This window comes from Lynx rufus, unplaced genomic scaffold (genome assembly GCF_022079265.1).
Source record: "Lynx rufus isolate CCGP_SWC_20201006 ecotype Redwood Valley unplaced genomic scaffold, mLynRuf1.p SCAF_2, whole genome shotgun sequence".
In the NCBI taxonomy this organism is placed as follows: Eukaryota; Metazoa; Chordata; class Mammalia; order Carnivora; family Felidae; genus Lynx; species Lynx rufus.
The window spans coordinates 72892472-72911401 of NW_025814834.1; the positions used below are offsets into that span (position 1 = coordinate 72892472).

Sequence of the window (18930 nt, forward strand, 5' to 3'; positions counted from 1 at the left end):
ATAAATTCTCAAAAATAGATTGTAAGATCCAAGTATATGTATATTTTTAATTTTAATAAATATTTCCAGGAAAAATGATCTCCAATAAGCAATATGTAGAGACTGCTTGTTTGACTTTCTGGATTTTACTTGCTTTAGTCCCAAATCAAGTTACAGCAACAGAAAGAAATACACCTAGAGCTTATAATTTATTATCCTAAAAAATTAACAACTATTCTTTATTGAATTCTTTTATGCCAGATACTCAGCTAAAGTGCTTATCTATGTTATATCACCAAATTATATAGTACAAAAGCAAATTAAAAAAAAAACAACTTTCCATTTTTTTACATGCATTTAGGCACAGTGAAGTTACCAGCTATAATTTTTTTTAAATAGCCTTTTTCTATAAACTCTAGGTAAAGGATTCATATTTTTTGCATTTAGTAAAATGAGACTTGTTGGTGAAAATAATTTGTAGTGAAAGATGTCAGTAGGGGCCTCGGCTCAGACCAGCCTCATGTTTCAAAGTTTGTTGGTGACTGCTTGATGACCTAAAACCTGCCCTGTAAGCATTAGTTTCATGTAACCATTGGTACCAGCTACGACTTTCCATGATGAATGCTGAAAAAAAGAAAGAGAAGTTATTTAAGAATATGAACATACTCATTATGGCATTATCATCTATAAGGTGATTAACAGCAATACCAGAATATGAACAGAAGGTTTTGAATTGTGTATGATTGGAAAACTTATTGAACTCGTTACTAATGATGCTATGTGTCAACCAGAGATGATAATCTTTACTATATGTATCCATCTTAAGAGAAAAATCATCTAGATACCATATGGATTAAATCAACATTTAAACATTAACCCTGCGTTATTTTAATTGGACAGTATTTATAAAACAAACTCTTTTTATTTGAATTGCCTGTAGAATTCCATACAGAAATCTTTTTTATGGTTAGATTATTTCCATAGTGAAAGTTTGTGGTGGATTGTAAATTCAGTTTTAAGTGAGCAGTGTCTTTATTTTGTTTCTTCCTGTAAATTGTGTACTTATTAAAGCAGTTGGGAAAGTCATGATTTTCTTGCTTCCTTGTAGGATCCCTGTATGCAGAGAGTATTAAAATAACCATTTTAATATTCTATATTTTTAAAAAAATATTGGGATACAATTGACATACAACATTTTATATTCGTTTCACATATACAACATAATGATTTGATAGTTTGTATGTATTGCAAATATTTGTATGTATTGCATAATATTTGTATGTATTACAAAAGTATCATCATGATAAGCATACTTAACATTCATCACCACACAGTTACAAATTTCTTTTGTGATGAGAACTTTTAAGATCTACTTTCTTAGCAACTTTCAAACAAAACAGTGTTACTAACAACAGTCACCATGCTGTACGTTATATCCTATGACTTATTTTAACTCCACCCATTTCTACTCTAAATTTTTAATATCAGCATTAACTGTTACAGTAAGACCAATGTAAGATTATACCTGAAATAGCTAAGCAAATAAATATAAATACATATAAGTGGCTCAGTTATTATGAATGGGTCATATTAAGGCCATTTTAATTGTAGTTCATACTTGACATGATTAAAAACTGTAAAATGGATTTATCTTTTTGGTGAGGGAGGAGTGCTTGCTCTGTTGGGGATTACCAAGTCAGATTCTTGGATGTTTAAGACTTTCAAGACTTGGGTTTGGAAGACAGGGTTACAATGCATTCAAATGTGGTGTTATTTTGGGGGCACTTGGGTGGCTCGGTTGGTTGAGCATCCGACTCTTGGTTTCATCTCAGGTCATGATCCCAGGGTTTCCGGATCAAGTCCCACATCAGGCTCCATGCTGAGTATGGAGCCTGCTTGGGATTCTCTCTCTCTCTCTCTCTCTCTCTCTCTCTCTCTCTCTCTCTCTCTCTGCCCTTCTCACCCACTAGTGCATGCTCTTCCTCTCCCTCTAAAATAAAATTTAAAAAAACATACAAAAAGTAAATCTGGTGTTATTTTTCTTGATTCGTTAAGATAATATGGGTGTTGGGGCGCCTGGGTAGCTCAGTCGGTTAGGCGGCCGACTTCGGCTCATGTCGTGATCTCGCGGTCCGTGAGTTCGAGCCCCGCGTCGGGCTCTGTGCTGACAGCTCAGAGCCTGGAGCCTGTTTCAGATTCTGTGTCTCCCTCTCTCTGACCCTCCCACGTTCATGCTCTGTCTCTCCCTGTCTCAAAAATAAATAAAACGTTAAAAAAAATTTAAAAAAAAAAGATAATATGGGTGTTATGTTGTAAGTGAATAGACGATGAGGTGATTTAGGAAGAATAAGAAGTTAATATGTTAATTTTTCTAAGATTGTGGCAACACATTTGTATGAAGATATATGCAAACCACTGTTAATGTTTTTTTGCTATAAAGAAATTCTGCAAGTCTATTAAAAGAGGATTTGGTATATTAAACATTAAACTTACTTCATAAATTGGTGTTTTAAATTATACTTATTTTGTTTTTATTTATTCCATATTTTATCTTTCTGAAGAACATGTATTTTGAAACACTTTCATATTTTAAAAAATATGCCTAAATGTTTGAATTATTTAAATATGTTTAGTTCTTTGAATAATGCCACCATCAGATACTGAGAATTGATGTTTTTCTCCCTCTCATAGACATGGAGTCTGGAGAACGGTTACCATCCTCAACAGCCTCCTCTACTACACCTTCATCTTCAGTACCTTCTGTGGCTTCATCAGTTTCAAAAGGCGGCCTTTCCACGGGAGCTGCTTCCCTGAGCTCTACAATCAACCCATGTGGTGAATACCCTTTATTGACTCAGTTTTAGAATACCTTCCATTTATTAATTTGCATTCATAGTGTTTTACTGAACTCTGAGTAAAATGTTTTCATCATCTCTCTTGACCTGTTGAACAATAAGTAGGTTTCTGCTTTTCCTGGATTTTGCCAGCACATTTGAGGTGTCACACTGGATCTTTCATGCTTTACATGCTTATGAGAAGCTCTCTTCATCTTGTCTTAATTTGACCATTTCAATTAATAAATGAGTACATGCAAAATATTTTTAAGCAATAAACCCATGAAGAGGTGAAAGAAATACAAAGGAGTCCTTGGTGGTAAGATTAGGTACCAATGCCATGGACCTTTTGTTCTAAATTTGCTTTTGCTATTTGAAATATCTTTCACCAAACTCCCAACTACCCCAGTTCATGATGTGTACTAAAGGAGATCATCTACTCGATGGAAAATATTCTAAAAATTAACAGCATGACAAGTTTCTCTTAAACATGAACAAAGTTCAGACTGCTAAAAAGACAATAATAAAAATTTGATTTCAGAAGTGAAAATATCATAAATTTCGATTAATTTTATAGAAGGTGTTTTTAATTACTGCCCAAAATCATTCTTTGCCCAAACGCAGATTTGGTAGAATACCTTCTCTTTTTTTTTTTTTTTTTTTTTAAAAAGGAAAATGCTAAAGGGTTAACTCATTCCTTTATCACTAGGAAGGTTTTAAAGTTAAATATTTTTTTTATCATATAGATTATTTCATATGTTTATAAGCCAAAGAACTAAATGATATCTTTTTCAAAATTAGATTTATAATTTTGGATAAATATGGAATGTTTGCTAACAAAATACCTTAGTAAATTGTCAAATATATATTTATTCAATTATTTTGATTTCTTTTAATCAATGGAATGATAAGAAGGATGTCATTTTGTCATTGATTTATCAGAACAATTTTCTAGAATTTTTGTAGGGATTACAAAATAAGTAAGATAAAATAGCCTTTTATTTAAAACTAATAAATGAGGGGCGCCTGGGTGGCTCAGTTGGTTGAGCGACCGACTTAGGCTTGGGTCATGATCTCGCAGTTTGTGAGTTCGAGCCCCGCGTCGCGCTCTGTGCTAACAGCTCGGAGCCTGGAGCCTACTTTGGATTGTGTGTTTCCCCCTCTCTCTACCCCTCCCCTGCTCATGCTCTGTGTCTCTCTATCTCTCAATAATAAATAAATGTTAAATTTAAAAAAAAAAAAATAATAATAAATGAAATCCCTATCCTGCATCCTGTACAGTCTTGGTTGAGTCAGTTCACAACTTCATGCACACTACCCTTATATATAAAATGATGAATACCTTTGACAATATGCTGTGTTCAAAAATAGTGATGCTGTGATTGGCATTTTATCTTAGTTTGTCTAAATGATTGTACACAGTTGTACTTTTGTAATTATTCTTTCCTGCACTTTATAATTCTTATTTCCTTTGTTGTCGGCTCATTTCAGTGTATCTTCCAATCTGCTTGTCTTACTTTGTATTGGTCTTTATATAGTGTTTCTAGAGATTTATTTTTTTAATGTTTATTTTTGAGACAAGGATTGACAGAGTATGAACGGGGGAGGGTCAGAGAGAGAGGGAGACACAGAATCCGAAACAGGCTCCAGGCTCTGAGCTGCCAGCACAGAGCCCGACGCGTGGCTCGAACTCACAGACTGCGAGATCATGACCTGAGCCGAAGTCGGATGCTTAACCAACTGAGCCACCCAGGCGCCCCAGAGATTTTTTTTTTTTTTAATGTTGAAGGTTTCAATTCTTGAGTACAGAGCTATGAGTTTTCTGGACACTTTGCTGTTACCAATTTCTTACTTAGTTTTCTGAATTAGTGACACTTAAATTGCTTATAACTTTGGACACTTACAACATGTTGGGCACTATTTTTTGTTAGTGGTGGTTGAGAGTTGCAAAAGGGGTGGGGTATGCTGAGTTGCAGAGTTACATCAGAAATTCCCTTATCTAGGAAAGAATTCACTTTTTACATTTATTTGCCAACTTGAAAGTGTCATAGACTTTTTATGTTGAGTTGCTTATGTTGAATGAAGGCATATTTTATTTCTATATTTATTCAGAAACATATTCATTATTAACACATTATACTTTCCGTATATACAGCATGAATTTGTTTCATTTTCTACGTCAGAAATTTTGTTGTCTAGAAAAAAAAATCATTTTTTATCATTTATTTACCAACTTGAAAGTTGTAGAATTTTTATGGTGAGTTGCTTATATTGAATGAAAGCATATTTTACTTCTATGTTTATTCAGACATATATTAGTTGTTAACATATCATACTTTCAGTATGTGCAGCATGAGTTTTTTCAGTTTCTAAGAAAATGCTTTTTTGTTTTTTAGCTTTCACAGTGTTGTGGTTTATGTTTAAAGTAAAGCCTTATATTAACTTAACAACCGATGGGTTGCATAAGAGAATGCTCAGTTGTCCTGCATAGCTCTATTTATCATATTTTCCTATCTTCCCTTATTTGATTCATTGTTTTTGGCCCATTCATTCTGATAATTCTCTTCATTTATAACAAGATCATAGAATGTTAATGAATCTAGACTCTTTGTCTTAAACAACTTGAATCTCCTCAATTTATTTGATGTATAGCGACAACAAAACCATTTTCATTTTTAAAGTGTCAAAACCTCACCAGTTCTTTAATGGATCCTTTGAGGACATTCTGTTGATTTAAACAGTTATTTTAATTGGCCTTTCTCCATCATCTTCATTAATGGTATGCCTGTAGGAATTCCTCTGAGTTACAAAGGATGTAATTCAAACCTGCTTTCAAACTTTGAATGATCAACTAATTTTTTTGAGTGAATACCTTGTTGGGGTTTGGGACTAAACCCACCTCCAAATTAGCCTGTCCCTATTGTGCATGCTGGCAGAAGACATGAGACTCCTGAGTCAGGCATTTTATTTCTTTCGCAGCAAATAGCATGAGTATCGTGTTGGCCTTGGCTCCCCATGCCTCCCAAGTCCTAAAGAGGCAACACAATGGCCCAGTTGAATCTTATAAATCTTATAAGTGTGTTTGTGTTGCAGCTGAGGAATACCAAACTTGGGGAATCCAATGCTTTCATATTAAATGAAGCAAACCTGCTCTTTTTTTTTTTTTTAATTTTTTTTAACGTTTATTTATTTTTTTGAGACAGAGAGAGACAGAGCATGAACGGGGGAGGGTCAGAGAGAGGGAGACACAGAATCTGAAACAGGCTCCAGGCTCTGAGCTGTCAGCACAGAGCCCGACGCGGGGCTCGAACTCATGGACCTCGAGATCATGACCTGAGCCGAAGTCGGCTGCTTAACCGACTGAGCCACCCAGGCGCCCCAAACCTGCTCTGTCTTGAAGAAGATGCTGCTTCATCCTTCAGGGTTGCTCCCTGCAAATGCAGTCCTGAGAAATGGTCTGCTTAAAGAGTGGTCAAGGCTTTGCATTCTTGGCATACCCAGCAATAATATGCAGAGACCTGGGAGGATTGCCTCTCACAACACACCTTCAATTTTATTACAGTAACTATAGAAAACAACATCGCAATAATGATTGATTAATCTAAGGGTATCTGCATATGGGTTTTTGTTGGTCATATCAAAAGAGTAATATTTCTTTTTCCTTTAAGTTATAATATTTAATAAAAGAACTTACCTATTTCTAAAAAATAATTTGAGACAGCTTTCAATAAATGTATTGGCACAATAAGCAAACACAAAATACCTAAAATATCAAAGAATAGGCTCTAAAAGGTAAAAAGGTGTTAGCCAAACAAAGCCACTGATATTGGACCAAAAAACTTACCAAACTAGTCGCTAAGAATAAAAGGAATACATAATGTGTTACATGACTCATAACCACTGTTAGTAAGTATATCAGTTCTTCAGAAGAAAAATAAACCTTTTTTTCTAGCCCTGAGTGGTATGTGGAATATGTCACCAGAACTTTTGTATAAAAAAAACAAATAGTACCTACATACCAATTTCACAGATACTCAGATTATTCCACATATTGACTCTGAGTAAAAGCTAAGAGAATAGTTCCAACAATTAAACTTTATCAAATTTGTTTGAGATTTGTGGTCATTGACCTAACACAAAGATAAAACTTTGAGAAATTTCAGTAATAGTTGCTGAATTTCAACCCATTTTTAAGGGTAGAACCTTTAAACAAAAGCTTATCAAAACGCTGAATACACAAAACAAATAAATGGTTTAAAAATTCTCTGGCTTAAGCCAGAGTATTACTTTTCCTTTAGAAATTAAAGACTGGTTTATATATGTGTCTTACTTGCAGGCCACCTCCCTCTACAGAAGTGTACCAAATCATAATATATCAAGGAAATTGCAAGTTGACCAATAAATACCTGAACTTAGTGTATATGTCAGTTATGACAGTGCTTAACTGTGAGTAGGAAAACATGGCAATTAAACATGCAAGCCCATAGAAAGGCAGTCCTGGAGTGGGTAATGCCATCACAGACTTGGGCTTCTAATTTTATATTCTGTCTTTTAGAGTATGGGGCTTTCATGCTCACATGTATATCCCATGGCTGTAAGAGAGCTGATTTCTGTACAGCATAATTTTCTAGGAAGGAAGAAGATGGGGTGAGGGTGCAGCAAAAGTTGCATACTAGCTTGCTTTGACCCCTGTTAAAGAGCTTTCCCAGAAACCCCATCCAGAGATTTCCACTTGTATCTCTTTCCTCTGAATCATAACCTCAGCTTCTGGAAGGTCAGGAAAACAAGTTTTTAGCTGAGGATACTGCTTTCCTGAAGAAAATAGAGGTTACTAGTAAGGGATAGGCAATATCTACCATGGTGAAATGGAAGCAAGAGGAACAGGAAGTCAAGCTGGGGAATAGGCTACTGTCAGATCATTTAGAACTTCATGTGCAATGCTTAGGAATTTAGGCAGAGTCATGATTAAAAGCAAAGATTTTGCAATTGAAATAACTTGAAATTGAATCTTGGCTTGTTCACTTATTAACTGTGTGAATTTGGGTAATTAACTTATGTTTTTATTTTTTTTAAGGAGAGAGAACATATGTGAGGGAGGAGAGAGGCAGAGAGAGGGAGAATGAGAATATCAAGCAGGCTCCATGCTCATCAGGGAGCCTGATGTGGGGCTTGATCCCATGATCCCGGAATCATAACCCAAGTTGAAAGCAAGAGGTAGACATTCATCTGACTGAGCCACCCAGGGGCCCCATTTTACCCCTTTCAAGCTTTAGTTGCCTCATCTATAGAATAGATATAACATCACCCATTTTGCAGCCTTATAGGGATAAATGAGATAATGCCTGACATACAGTGGGTGCCTAGTAAATTATAACCATTATTTTTATTCATACTTCATCCGAGTAGAAGGGTTTTATCATCACATGGCTTTGAAAATGAAAGCTTTAGCAACATTTGAACATCAGTTTGCAGTGGGAATGAGACTAGAGGCAAAGAAGACCTTTAGCAGTTAGTTATATTTCTCTGGGTGAGAAATTATATGGGCTCAAATTAAGGAGTTAGAGAAGAAGGGACATATAGGACATAATGACTATTCAAATTTGGCAAGGCAATGTTTAGAGAGAGAGAGAAGCCCGGACATGACTTGAGTAACTGGGTCAGGAGTGAGGTAATGAGAAATGTGGAGGAGGAATAAGTTTTAAAAGAGAAAAGGCTCAGTTATCTTTTTGCATGTTGCACTTAATAGAATATACATCCATATTCCTGTTGGTGGACATTTGAGTTGTTTCCAACTTTTGCTAATTACAATGCTAGGACCAATAAACAAGGATCCCAGTGCATATAAGCATACATTTCTGAAAATGTCTTCCAACTTTACCAGTAGTACTAATTTCTTTTCCCACCAACTGTGTATTAGAATCCTGAGGCTTGTCATCCATGCTAACACTTCCCATTGTCAGCCTTTTTGATTTTTGTCAGTGATGAATATGAAATGTCTCACTGAGATGCCTTTTTGTTTTTAGCCTTTTGGATCTTCTTTCTTGAAGTGATTATTTAGGACTTTGGTACATTTTTCCATCAGATTGTGTATCTTTTTCCTATAGATTTAGGAGTATTTTATATTTTGGATGCTGGTCCTTTTGTTAGTTATATTTGTGGGACCTATCTTTACCCAGTCTGTGGTGTGTCTTTTTTTTATTCCAAATTGTCTTTTGATTAATAGAACTTCCAATTTTAATGTAGTCAGATTTCTCAATATTTTTATTTATGGTTATCCTAGTTTAAGAACTCCTCTTTAACCTTCAAGGTTATACATACATTTTTAAGGATTTCATTTTCCTTTCCTTCAGTATTACTTTGAAGAGTCCTTGGTAATCAGATAGCAGACCAGTTGTGATAGACTGAATTGGCTTTTTGGTTTTGAAACGGTCACCGGTTGGGGTTGTTGGTTGATATTTCAGCCAGTTCAGCTCATGATAACACTAAAGCTGTTTTCAGCAGAAAGAGATTTAATATAGGGAATTGGGTACTTATGAAATTATTGAGGAGCTGGTTCCCTCGTCGTCATGCATGATTTCAGGACATTACTACTGAATTGGCCTGCTTAAGGCCACTGTTCCAGCTAATGTCTCCATGGATCATACCACCTCAGCTGCAATCCAGTGTTTGGGAACCACTGACATAACTGCCTCCAAGGTTGTTCTGTGTTGCCTCCTAGGTGTACACCCACATCAAGGATACACATTATGTGCTGCTAATGTGCCAGATTAACTCAGGTTTTAATTCTTTTCAAACATATCTGATTGGCAGAATCTAAACTATATCCATCCTGGCTGCAAGAGAGACTGGTAAATGTAGTTTTAAGCTGCCCAGCTTCTGCATCACAGGAAGGTACACTGAAAGGAGGTTAGAACTAATGTTAAATGAGCCAATTATCTATGCACGTCAGCTCATCTGGTGATAGGCCCTCTGCCATATCTCTCAACCTGTGAAGTGTAATAAACTCCTGATGTATATATAGATGAACTTGATACCAATTTCAGCAGTTTTTTTCTTCAGAACATCTAATGGCTCATGTGTACTTATTACAAATTTCTTTTGATATATTATTCCATACAACAATGTAAATTAAACCAAATAGAAAAAATGCTTCACTCAAAAGATATGGCTCTTAAGCATCACAGACAATAGCAAATACCTATTGCTTTTTAAAAAGATGTTTAAAAGACTTTTAAGGACTTCATTCCTTCTATACAATATCATTAATTTTTCTGTATTTACTGGATCATGTCACTCAATATAAAAGCATGCTGTTAGTATCTCCCATCCTAAAAAAAAAAAAAAAAAACACATACCAAAAACCTTCCTTTCATCTCAACTATTCTTCTGGCCATTGCCCTATTTTCTGCCTTGCTTCACAGGCAAATTCCTCAAAAGACAAAGTTGCATATGCTTTCTCCTTTTTCTCATCTCTTATGTACACATCAACCCGTACCTGTTACTTTTCTATTCTCATCTCAGCCTCTTGGCAGAGTTTACATAGTTGACCTCTTCCTCCTTCTTGAAAACCTGTTTTTGGGAAAAGTTTGTATCGAATTGGTATTATTTCTTGCTTAAATTTTTGGTAGAATCTACCAGTGGAAGTCATCTGGGCATGGAAAATTTGTTGTTGTTTTAATTGTTGTTGGAAGATATTAAGCCATGAGTTCAACTTTTTACATATTGATAGAGAATATATTCAGCTTATCGTTTTTCGTTAGTGAGCCTTGGTTGTTGATGTCTTTCAAGGAATTTGTCCATTTCATCTAAATCATTGACTTTATGAGCACAAAGTTGTTCCAAATAGTAACTTATCCTTTGAATGTCCTCTTTCATTATCGATATTAATAATTTGTGCCTTTTTTTTCTTTGTGACTAGAGGTTTATCAATTTTATTAATCTTTTTGACAAACTAGCTTTTGGTTTCATTGGTTTTTCTCACTTTTGTGTTTTATTTATTTCTGTCCTTTATTATTTCCTGATTTTTTTTTCTTTTGTGTGTGTAATTTTTCTTTCTTTCTTTCTTTCTTTCTTTCTTTCTTTCATGTAACTTCTTAAAAGGAAAGCTTAGGTCATTTATTCAAGACCTTTTTCTTTTTCTTATGTATGCATTTAATGTTATAAACTTCTTGGTTAACTACTGTTGTAACTATATCCCACATATTTTGATGTTTTCAGTATCATTCTAGTGAAAATATTTTGTTGACTTTTGAATTTTTCTTTCACCAATGGGTTATTTGGAAGTCAGTAATTTGACATCTCAAGTTTTTTTAATTTTATTTTTTATTTTTTAAAATTTACACCCAAATTAGTTAGCATATAGTGCAACAATGATTTCAGGAGTAGATTCCTTAGTGCCCCTTACCCATTTAGCCCATTCCCCCCCCCACAACCCCTCCTGTAACCCTGTTTGTTCTCCATATTTATGAGTCTGTTCTGTTTTGTCCCCCTCCCTGTTTTTATATTATTTTTTGTTTCCCTTCCCTTATGTTCATCTATTTTGTCTCTTAAAGTCCTCATATGAGTGAAGTCATATGATTTTTGTCTTTCTCTGACTAATTTCACTTAGCATAATCCCCTCCAGTTCCATCCACGTAGTTGGAAATGGCAAGATTTCATTCTTTTTGATTGCCGACTCATACTCCATTGTATCCCAGATGGCCATTGTATATATATACCACATCTTTATCCATTCATCCATCGATGGATATTTGGGCTCTTTCCATACTTTGGCTATTGTTGATAGTGCTGCTGTAAACATGGGGGTGCATGTGTCCCTTTGAAACAGCACACCTGTATCCCGTGGATAAATGCCTAGTAGTGCGATTGCTGGGTCGTAGGGTAGTTCTGTTTTTAGTTTTTTAAGGAACCTCCATACTGTTTTCCAGAGTGGCTGCACCAGCTTGCATTCCCACCAACAATGCAAAAGAGATCCTCTTTCTCCGCATCCTCGCCAACATCTGTTGTTGCCTGAGTTGTTAATGTTAGCCATTCTGACAGGTGTGAGGTGGTATCTCATTGTGGTTTTGATTTGTATTTCCCTGATGATGAGTGATGTTGAGGATTTTTTCATGTGTCGGTTGGCCATCTGGATGTCTTCTTTGGAGAAGTGTCTATTCATTTCTTTTGCCCATTTCTTCACTGGATTATTTGTTTTGTGGGTGTTGAGTTTGAGAAGTTCTTTATAGATTTTGGATACTAACCCTTTATCTGACAGGTTGTTTGCAAATATCTTCTCCCATTTTGTCGGTTGCCTTTTAGTTTTGCTGATTGTTTCCTACGCTGTGCAGAAGCTTTTTATTTTGATGAGGTCCCAGTAGTTTATTTTTGCTTTTGTTTCCCTTGCCTCTGGAGACGTGTTGAGTAAGAAGTTGCTGCGGCCAAGATCAAAGAGGGTTTTGCCTGCTTTCTCCTCGAGGATTTTGATGGCTTCCTGTCTTACATTAAGGTCTTTTATCCATTTTGAGTTTATTTTTGTATATGGTATAAGAAAGTGGTCCAGGTTCATTCTTCTGCATGTCACTGTCCAGTTTTCCCAGCACCACTTGCTGAAGAGACTGTCTTTATTCCATTGGATATTCTTTCCTGCTTTGTCAAAGATTAGTTGGCTGTACGTTTGTGGGCCCATTTCTGGATTCTCTATTCTGTTCCATTGATCTGAGTGTCTGTACTTGTGCCAGTACCATACTGTCTTGATGATTACAATTTTGTAGTATAGCTTGAAGTCTGGGATTGTGATGCCTCCTGCTTTGGTTTTCTTTTTCAAGATTGCTTTGTCTATTCGGGGTCTTTTCTGGTTCCATACAAATTTAGGATTATTTGTTCTAGCTCTGTGAAGAATGCTGGTGTTATTTTGATAGGGATTGCATTGAATATGTAGATTGCTTTGAGTAGTATTGACATTTTAACAATATTTGTTCTTCCTATCCAGGAGCATGGAATCTTTTTCCATTTTTTTGTGTCTTCTTCAATTTCTTTCATAAGCTTTCTATAGTTTTCAGTGTATAGGTTTTTCACGTCTTTGGTTAGATTTATTCCTAGGTATTTTATGGTTTTTTGTGCAACTGTAAATGGGATCGATTCCTTGATTTCTCTTTCTGTCACTTCATTTTTGGTGTATAGGAATGCAACTGATTTCTGTGCATTGATTTTATATGCTGCAACTTTGCTGAATTCATGAATCAATTCTAGCAGTTTTTTGGTGGAATCTTTTGGGTTTTCCAACATCTCAATTCTTTATTGATGTCCATTTTAATGTCATTGTGGTCAAAAACATACTGATGATCTATCCTCTGTTTTTTGACTTTCCACTTTTTTTTTTTTTTTTTTTTGTAGACTAACCCCTGCTGGTTTCTTCTGTGCCTATGAAAACTGTTGGGTCAGCCAAGTACTTAGGCAGAGATGAGTCTCTTTCTCTCTGTGGTTTCCTTGCTTCTAAGATTACCCTCTACTTTCCAGCTGCTGTGCTAGCTTTGGACTCTGTACTCTGACACTTCAGGCTTTCTGCTGTCTAAGCTTATCATGGTGAGGGATTGTACTCAATAAAGAAATACATCAAACTCAGCTGATCTGCCGTGTGTAGCTCTGTCTTTCAGGAGTAGATTTCTCTGCATTCTCTGCTAGCTATTTTGCAGTGCCCTGGAATCCTTCCCTATTCATGTACAGTGTACTTGTAGCTAGGCATTTGGATAATTTAAGCTCTGAATTTGGGTCTCATTCTTTCTGTGGTTTGCTCATTGCCAGAATTTCCCCTTTAAATTTCCTGATGTTTTCTCAGCCCTGGATTCTGACCTCTGGCACCTTTAGTTGATAAGCCTGATGTGTTTTCTTCCGCTCTTTTCTGTAGTTATACCTGTGAGGTTTAGGCAGCATATCGGACCAGAAAGCCACAAAGTCATACTTCTTACCCCCTTCTCATTACGACTTTTCTAGATTAAACTCTCCCTTGGCTTTTCTTAGCTTTTGGTTGCTTTTCAGTACCTTTAATTTTGTTGTTGTTGTTTTAAATCCGATTTTTATAATTATTTTCTATGGATGGTTCATGTGGCCTCTTCACTACTACTACAGTATTGCCTGAAGTTGCCCCCCCCAGAACAAATCACTTAAAAAAAATTCGCCTAAGACTCCAGGAGTGGTGTGTTACCCAGTCTAGCCAATCCAAATATATTTCTCAGGCAGTAGTGATTGGCTAAGGAATAAGGGCCACATGATGTAAGTCAGAGTAATCAAAGACAAAGGGATTCCATTCTGGGATTGTTATTAGTGAGAAAGGATACCCTTTTGTCCCACAAACCTAGGAGGAAGGGCCCATTTGAGGAAGTAGAACCAAACGAAGAAAGAGAAATTAGGTACTGGTAAACTTTCAATCAATCTTCCTTATTTAAAGTGAACATTTTCCAAAGCTTTTACATTATGTGAGTTAATACATACACTTTTTTACTTTAGCCATTTTTGAGCTGGGTGTTTGGTACCTTTTGACCTAACACCTAACACCCTATACCCTCCATGATCAAATCTCTGACTACATCAAATTGATCCGGTACTGTTCTCACTCTGGTCCCATTATCTTTCAGCCTCCTAAGCCTTTCACTTCTTCAGATATAAAACATTCTTTCCCAAATCAGGATCTCAAACATGCTTCCCCTGTGTCTGGAAGATCTTCATGTGGCTGATTCTTTCTTATGGTTTGTCTCAGGTTAAATGTCCTAAGACACTAATTGGAGAATTCTCCTCTGTTCATAGTGTCTATGTAATTGTCCCACTATTGTATATTTTTGCCCCTAATAATTTCCTCCATCATACTCTTCACAATCTAATTATACAGTTGGTGTTATTTTACTTACTTGTCCTTTTTCTGTGTTTAAAGGACAGAAACTATATCTGCTTTTTTTTAATCCACATTTATCCATTCAGGGATTGGCACAAAATATATGCTAAAGAAACAATTTTTGAAGAAAGGAAGGAGATGAACTTGCAGGACTTGGACATGAAAATTAGATGATAAATTAACTTTAATTAATACATTTTCTAGATGATGCTATATTTTGTTCGGTAATACCAAACGGCTATGCAGATTTTACCTGGGGATGGGCATTATAAGCCACATGGTAAAGAATCTTAAAGTATCAGCTGACCTTGCTGAAAACAGAAGGAATAAATAAAACCCTGCAAGTTCAAACTTGTTATTTTGTTCGAACTTCTTATTTAGAAGATACCCAGGGCTTAAGTTTACATCACTAGTGAATCATCAAGGGAATGAGATAGACCTATTCTTGTGGGTTTAGGGATACAGCCAAAGTTTCATCCCAGTTTCTTTGAATATTTACATTATAGTATAAACTATCATTATTTTCCTTTTTAGATGATTTGTATATGTTGTAGGTATCTACAAATTTCATAAATAAAGGCCCTCAAACTTTCAAGTATCTAAATTTCCTCCAACATAGTGGGTTTATTTAATGACGAATTTGATCACAAAGCACCCAATATTTTTGAAATATTATTTTACCTAACTTTTATGAGTAGAACTTTGTAGTTTTAACTTAGAATGTTAACAGTAAATTACTAAAGTAAGGTAATATCTTAAAATCAATTAAGTACTCATAAAAATAAACCCAGTGCTATAGATTAAATTTTGTCTCTTCCCAGAAAACATACCGGAGTCCTAACTCCCAGTATCTCAGAATGTGACCTATTTGGAGATAGAGTCCTTACAGAAGATCAAGTTAAAATGGGGTTATTAGAGTGGGTTTTAAACCAGTATGACTGGTATCCTTATGAATGAGGGAAATTTGGACACAGAGACATGCACAGAGAAGCCCATGTAAAGACCTACAAAGAACACCTAGGTTACCAAAAGCTAAGAGAGAACCATGGAACAGATCCTTCCTTAGAGCCTCTTTGATTTCTGACTGCTAGCCTCTGAAACTGTGTGATGATAAATTATAATCAGAGGCAGTCAGTTTGTAGTACTTTGTTATGGCAACCCCAGCAAATTAATACACTTAGTATGTTTTTCAAAGCTGATTTAATAATTTTTGCTCATTGTAAGTATTTTTTATTTATTAAAACATAGGTAAAATAAGATTTTGGAATTCGATTATTTTTAGTTTTCTATTTCATTACTAAAATAAGTACAGTTGGATTTGAAGATAAAAGTATATATAAAATATTGTATATTTTTAGCATTTTAATCCATGAACTCTAAATCCTTTCGTCGGATCTAACAAAAATGCTTATTACAAAAGAGGAACTGCTCCTATCTTTTAACAACAGTCATTTGCTAAACTGAATCAAAAGCTGTTTACCATGTTCAGTGTTAGAGAGTGGCAGCTTTTGTGCCCAAGGTTACCTAGGCTGTTAATGACTTGTTTTCTAATTTTATGACACCACAACTATTTGAAAGGAAAAATAGTAATTTTACATAAAATCCAGGCAGATCACAACTTAAATCAAGTGATGGAATTAGTCTCTCTGGTACACATAGCAACATCTTGGGCCCCAGATATGTTGCACCAAGAAGGGCACATTGGTTACCCTACCCAATGATGCATAATCTCTTCAAATTGAGAGAAAGCATTAAAGAAACCACATTGAGAGATGTTCTACAAAATACTGAACCAGTACTTTTGAATGTATCAAGGTCCTGAAAGACAAGTCTGAGGAACTGTCACAAATCAGGGAAAATTAAGGAGGTACAGCAACTAAACCTTAAAAGATCTGAATAAATTTTTAATTTTAATTAATTAATCAAGGTTAATTTCCTGGTTTTGAAAATTATTTTTTGTCACGTAAGATGTTAACATAGGGGAGGTTGAGACTCTGCTGTTTTTGCAACTCTTGTGAGTCCTAAAATAATCTCAAAATAAATACTTAAAAATTAATACTTTATTTCCATGCCATGCATCATTTTAAATGTTAAAATATAAGGGTTAACTGGCTAAAAACGTTATGAGACTGCAGGAATGAAATGAAGTTTATTTGGGGAAATGTTTTATCACCATTAACTATAGAATTCTTTCTGTTTGTTCTCTAATCAGAGATCAAGTTTATATAGTTTACACACTTTGAGTTCTAGAATATTTGAAGATTAATATATTTAAGGATTTTAATATGCGAGCCAATCATTTGAGCATTTCTTGAATTTACAGTGATTTTGATGATGTTCAAGTTGTTTTTACACTTAGTCATTACTAGTGTTAAAATATTCACATAACCTTTATTTCAATGTGCTGCCAGTTTTGATGATTATGCAGAAGTAAGCCTACCTGTATAGCAGAGGCTGATTTCGCAATGTTGTAAAATTATGCTTATAATTTTAAGTAAGTGGAGACAAGAGTTTGAAGACATGTTGCAACAAGTTTGGGAAGCATTGAAAGATTAAAGACATTTTTATTTCTAGTGCACAAAAGGCAACATTTGTGGACTTCTCTCACAGTAAGCAGTCTCTTTGATTTTTAAAAAGATTAAATGCTTTAGCATACTTTTTATAATTATTTTTAAACTATTTTTTTAATATTTATTTATTTTGGAGAGAGAGACAGACAGACAGACCGAGTGTGAGCGGGGGAAGGGCAGAGAGAGGGAGACACAGAATCTGAAGCAGGTTCCAGACTCTGAGCTGTCAGCACAGAGCCCCACGTGGGACTCGAACTCATGAACCATGAGATCATAACCTGAGCCAAAGTCGAATGCTCAACCAACTGAACCGCCATGCAGGCACCCCTAATTATTTTGCTTCAATTGGCTATCTGGACTTTTCTAGTAGATAGGAGATTTTATTCAGTGGTAGTTTAGGTTCAAGGCATTAGTACAGTATTTATACTATTTTGTTCTCATGGGGGGAAAACCCTTATTGTGTTCTGGCATGAAATTCACCAACATTAATAAAGATACTTGCAGTTACCATGCCTTGTTAGTTACCATGGCTTGTTAGCAAGACACTGGCATTTGTGTAACTTCTTTAAATTACTTATACATAGATTGGCTAGCAGAATTTAAAAAGCTCTGCTAAAAAATATTGAGCTTATTATAATGGAAGTCAGAACTTAGGTATTACAGATGTATATTAATTTTTATTATTCAAGATGTGTGCATTATTATCTACCACTTAAAATACAAACTAAAAGTTGCATTCATAATATTGAAACTATGTTTGAATATTAGTATCTGTTAAAAAGAATAATTGTAGTCTTCTAAAAGTATGTTCATCTTATGACATGATTTATCAGATTGCCAATGTTTTCTCAGAGCAAAATTTAAGAATTTTAATCATAACAAGTGTTTATTTTGGAGGATCTTCTGACATCAGGTATATTAATGTAGAAAAAAAATACTTCTCCAAAAATGGAACATTCTAATATCCAAATAACTTTATTTTGTAGTCATGAGGTTAACAGAACCTGTTTGACTCATGTTGTATTTTGCTTCATGTAAGAAAATTATTGTGTTATTTTTATTAATACAGAATATGCTTTGTTTTAAATGTAGTTATGACATTCATTGAGCCACCACCAGTCCCTGATAAAAAGTCACTTTATGAACAGGAGCTTGAAATTTCAATATAGCTAAAGGCTAAGGATATTGTTCTGGTGATGGAATCAAGGGTGTAATATAAACAGCACCCCCTGCTGTATAAGAAGATTAAAGCCATAACATAGAGTCATTAAATCAGCATATAATTTCCCAAAGAGCTTTGAGTAACTTTGTGAATGCTTTTTATAATTGGAGGATAGAAAAAGTGAGATATACAGTTGTTCCTTGAACAACACGGTTTGAACTGTGTGGGTCCCCTTATACAGACGTTTTTCCCCCAATAAATACCGTTTAGTATTATAAATGTACTTCTCTTCATTATGATTTTAACATTTGTAATATTAAAATTTTTTTTAATATTTATTTATTTTTGAGAGAGACAGAGACAGAATGCGAGTGGGTTAGGGGCAGAGAGGGAGGGAGACAGAATCCAAAGCAGGCTTCAGGCTCCAAGCTGTCAGCACAGAGCCGGATGCAGGGCTCAAACCCACAGGCCGTGAGATCATGACCTGAGCTGAAGTCGGACACTCAACCAACTGAGCCA

The 18930-nt window shown here is 35.2% G+C and overlaps 1 protein-coding gene across 17 annotated transcripts in view; it reads left to right on the forward strand.

Annotated features, from left to right (window-relative positions):
• BAZ2B (bromodomain adjacent to zinc finger domain 2B) overlaps positions 1-18930 on the forward strand; it is a 328851-nt gene that overhangs the window by 176857 nt on the left and 133064 nt on the right. For all 17 annotated transcript variants that reach the window (XM_047083192.1, XM_047083202.1, XM_047083199.1 and 14 more), the window contains one exon: positions 2671-2814. In XM_047083192.1, the coding sequence (XP_046939148.1) occupies positions 2673-2814 (142 nt within the window). In that variant the 5' untranslated portion in view covers positions 2671-2672. The remainder of the gene's footprint in view (positions 1-2670; positions 2815-18930) is intronic.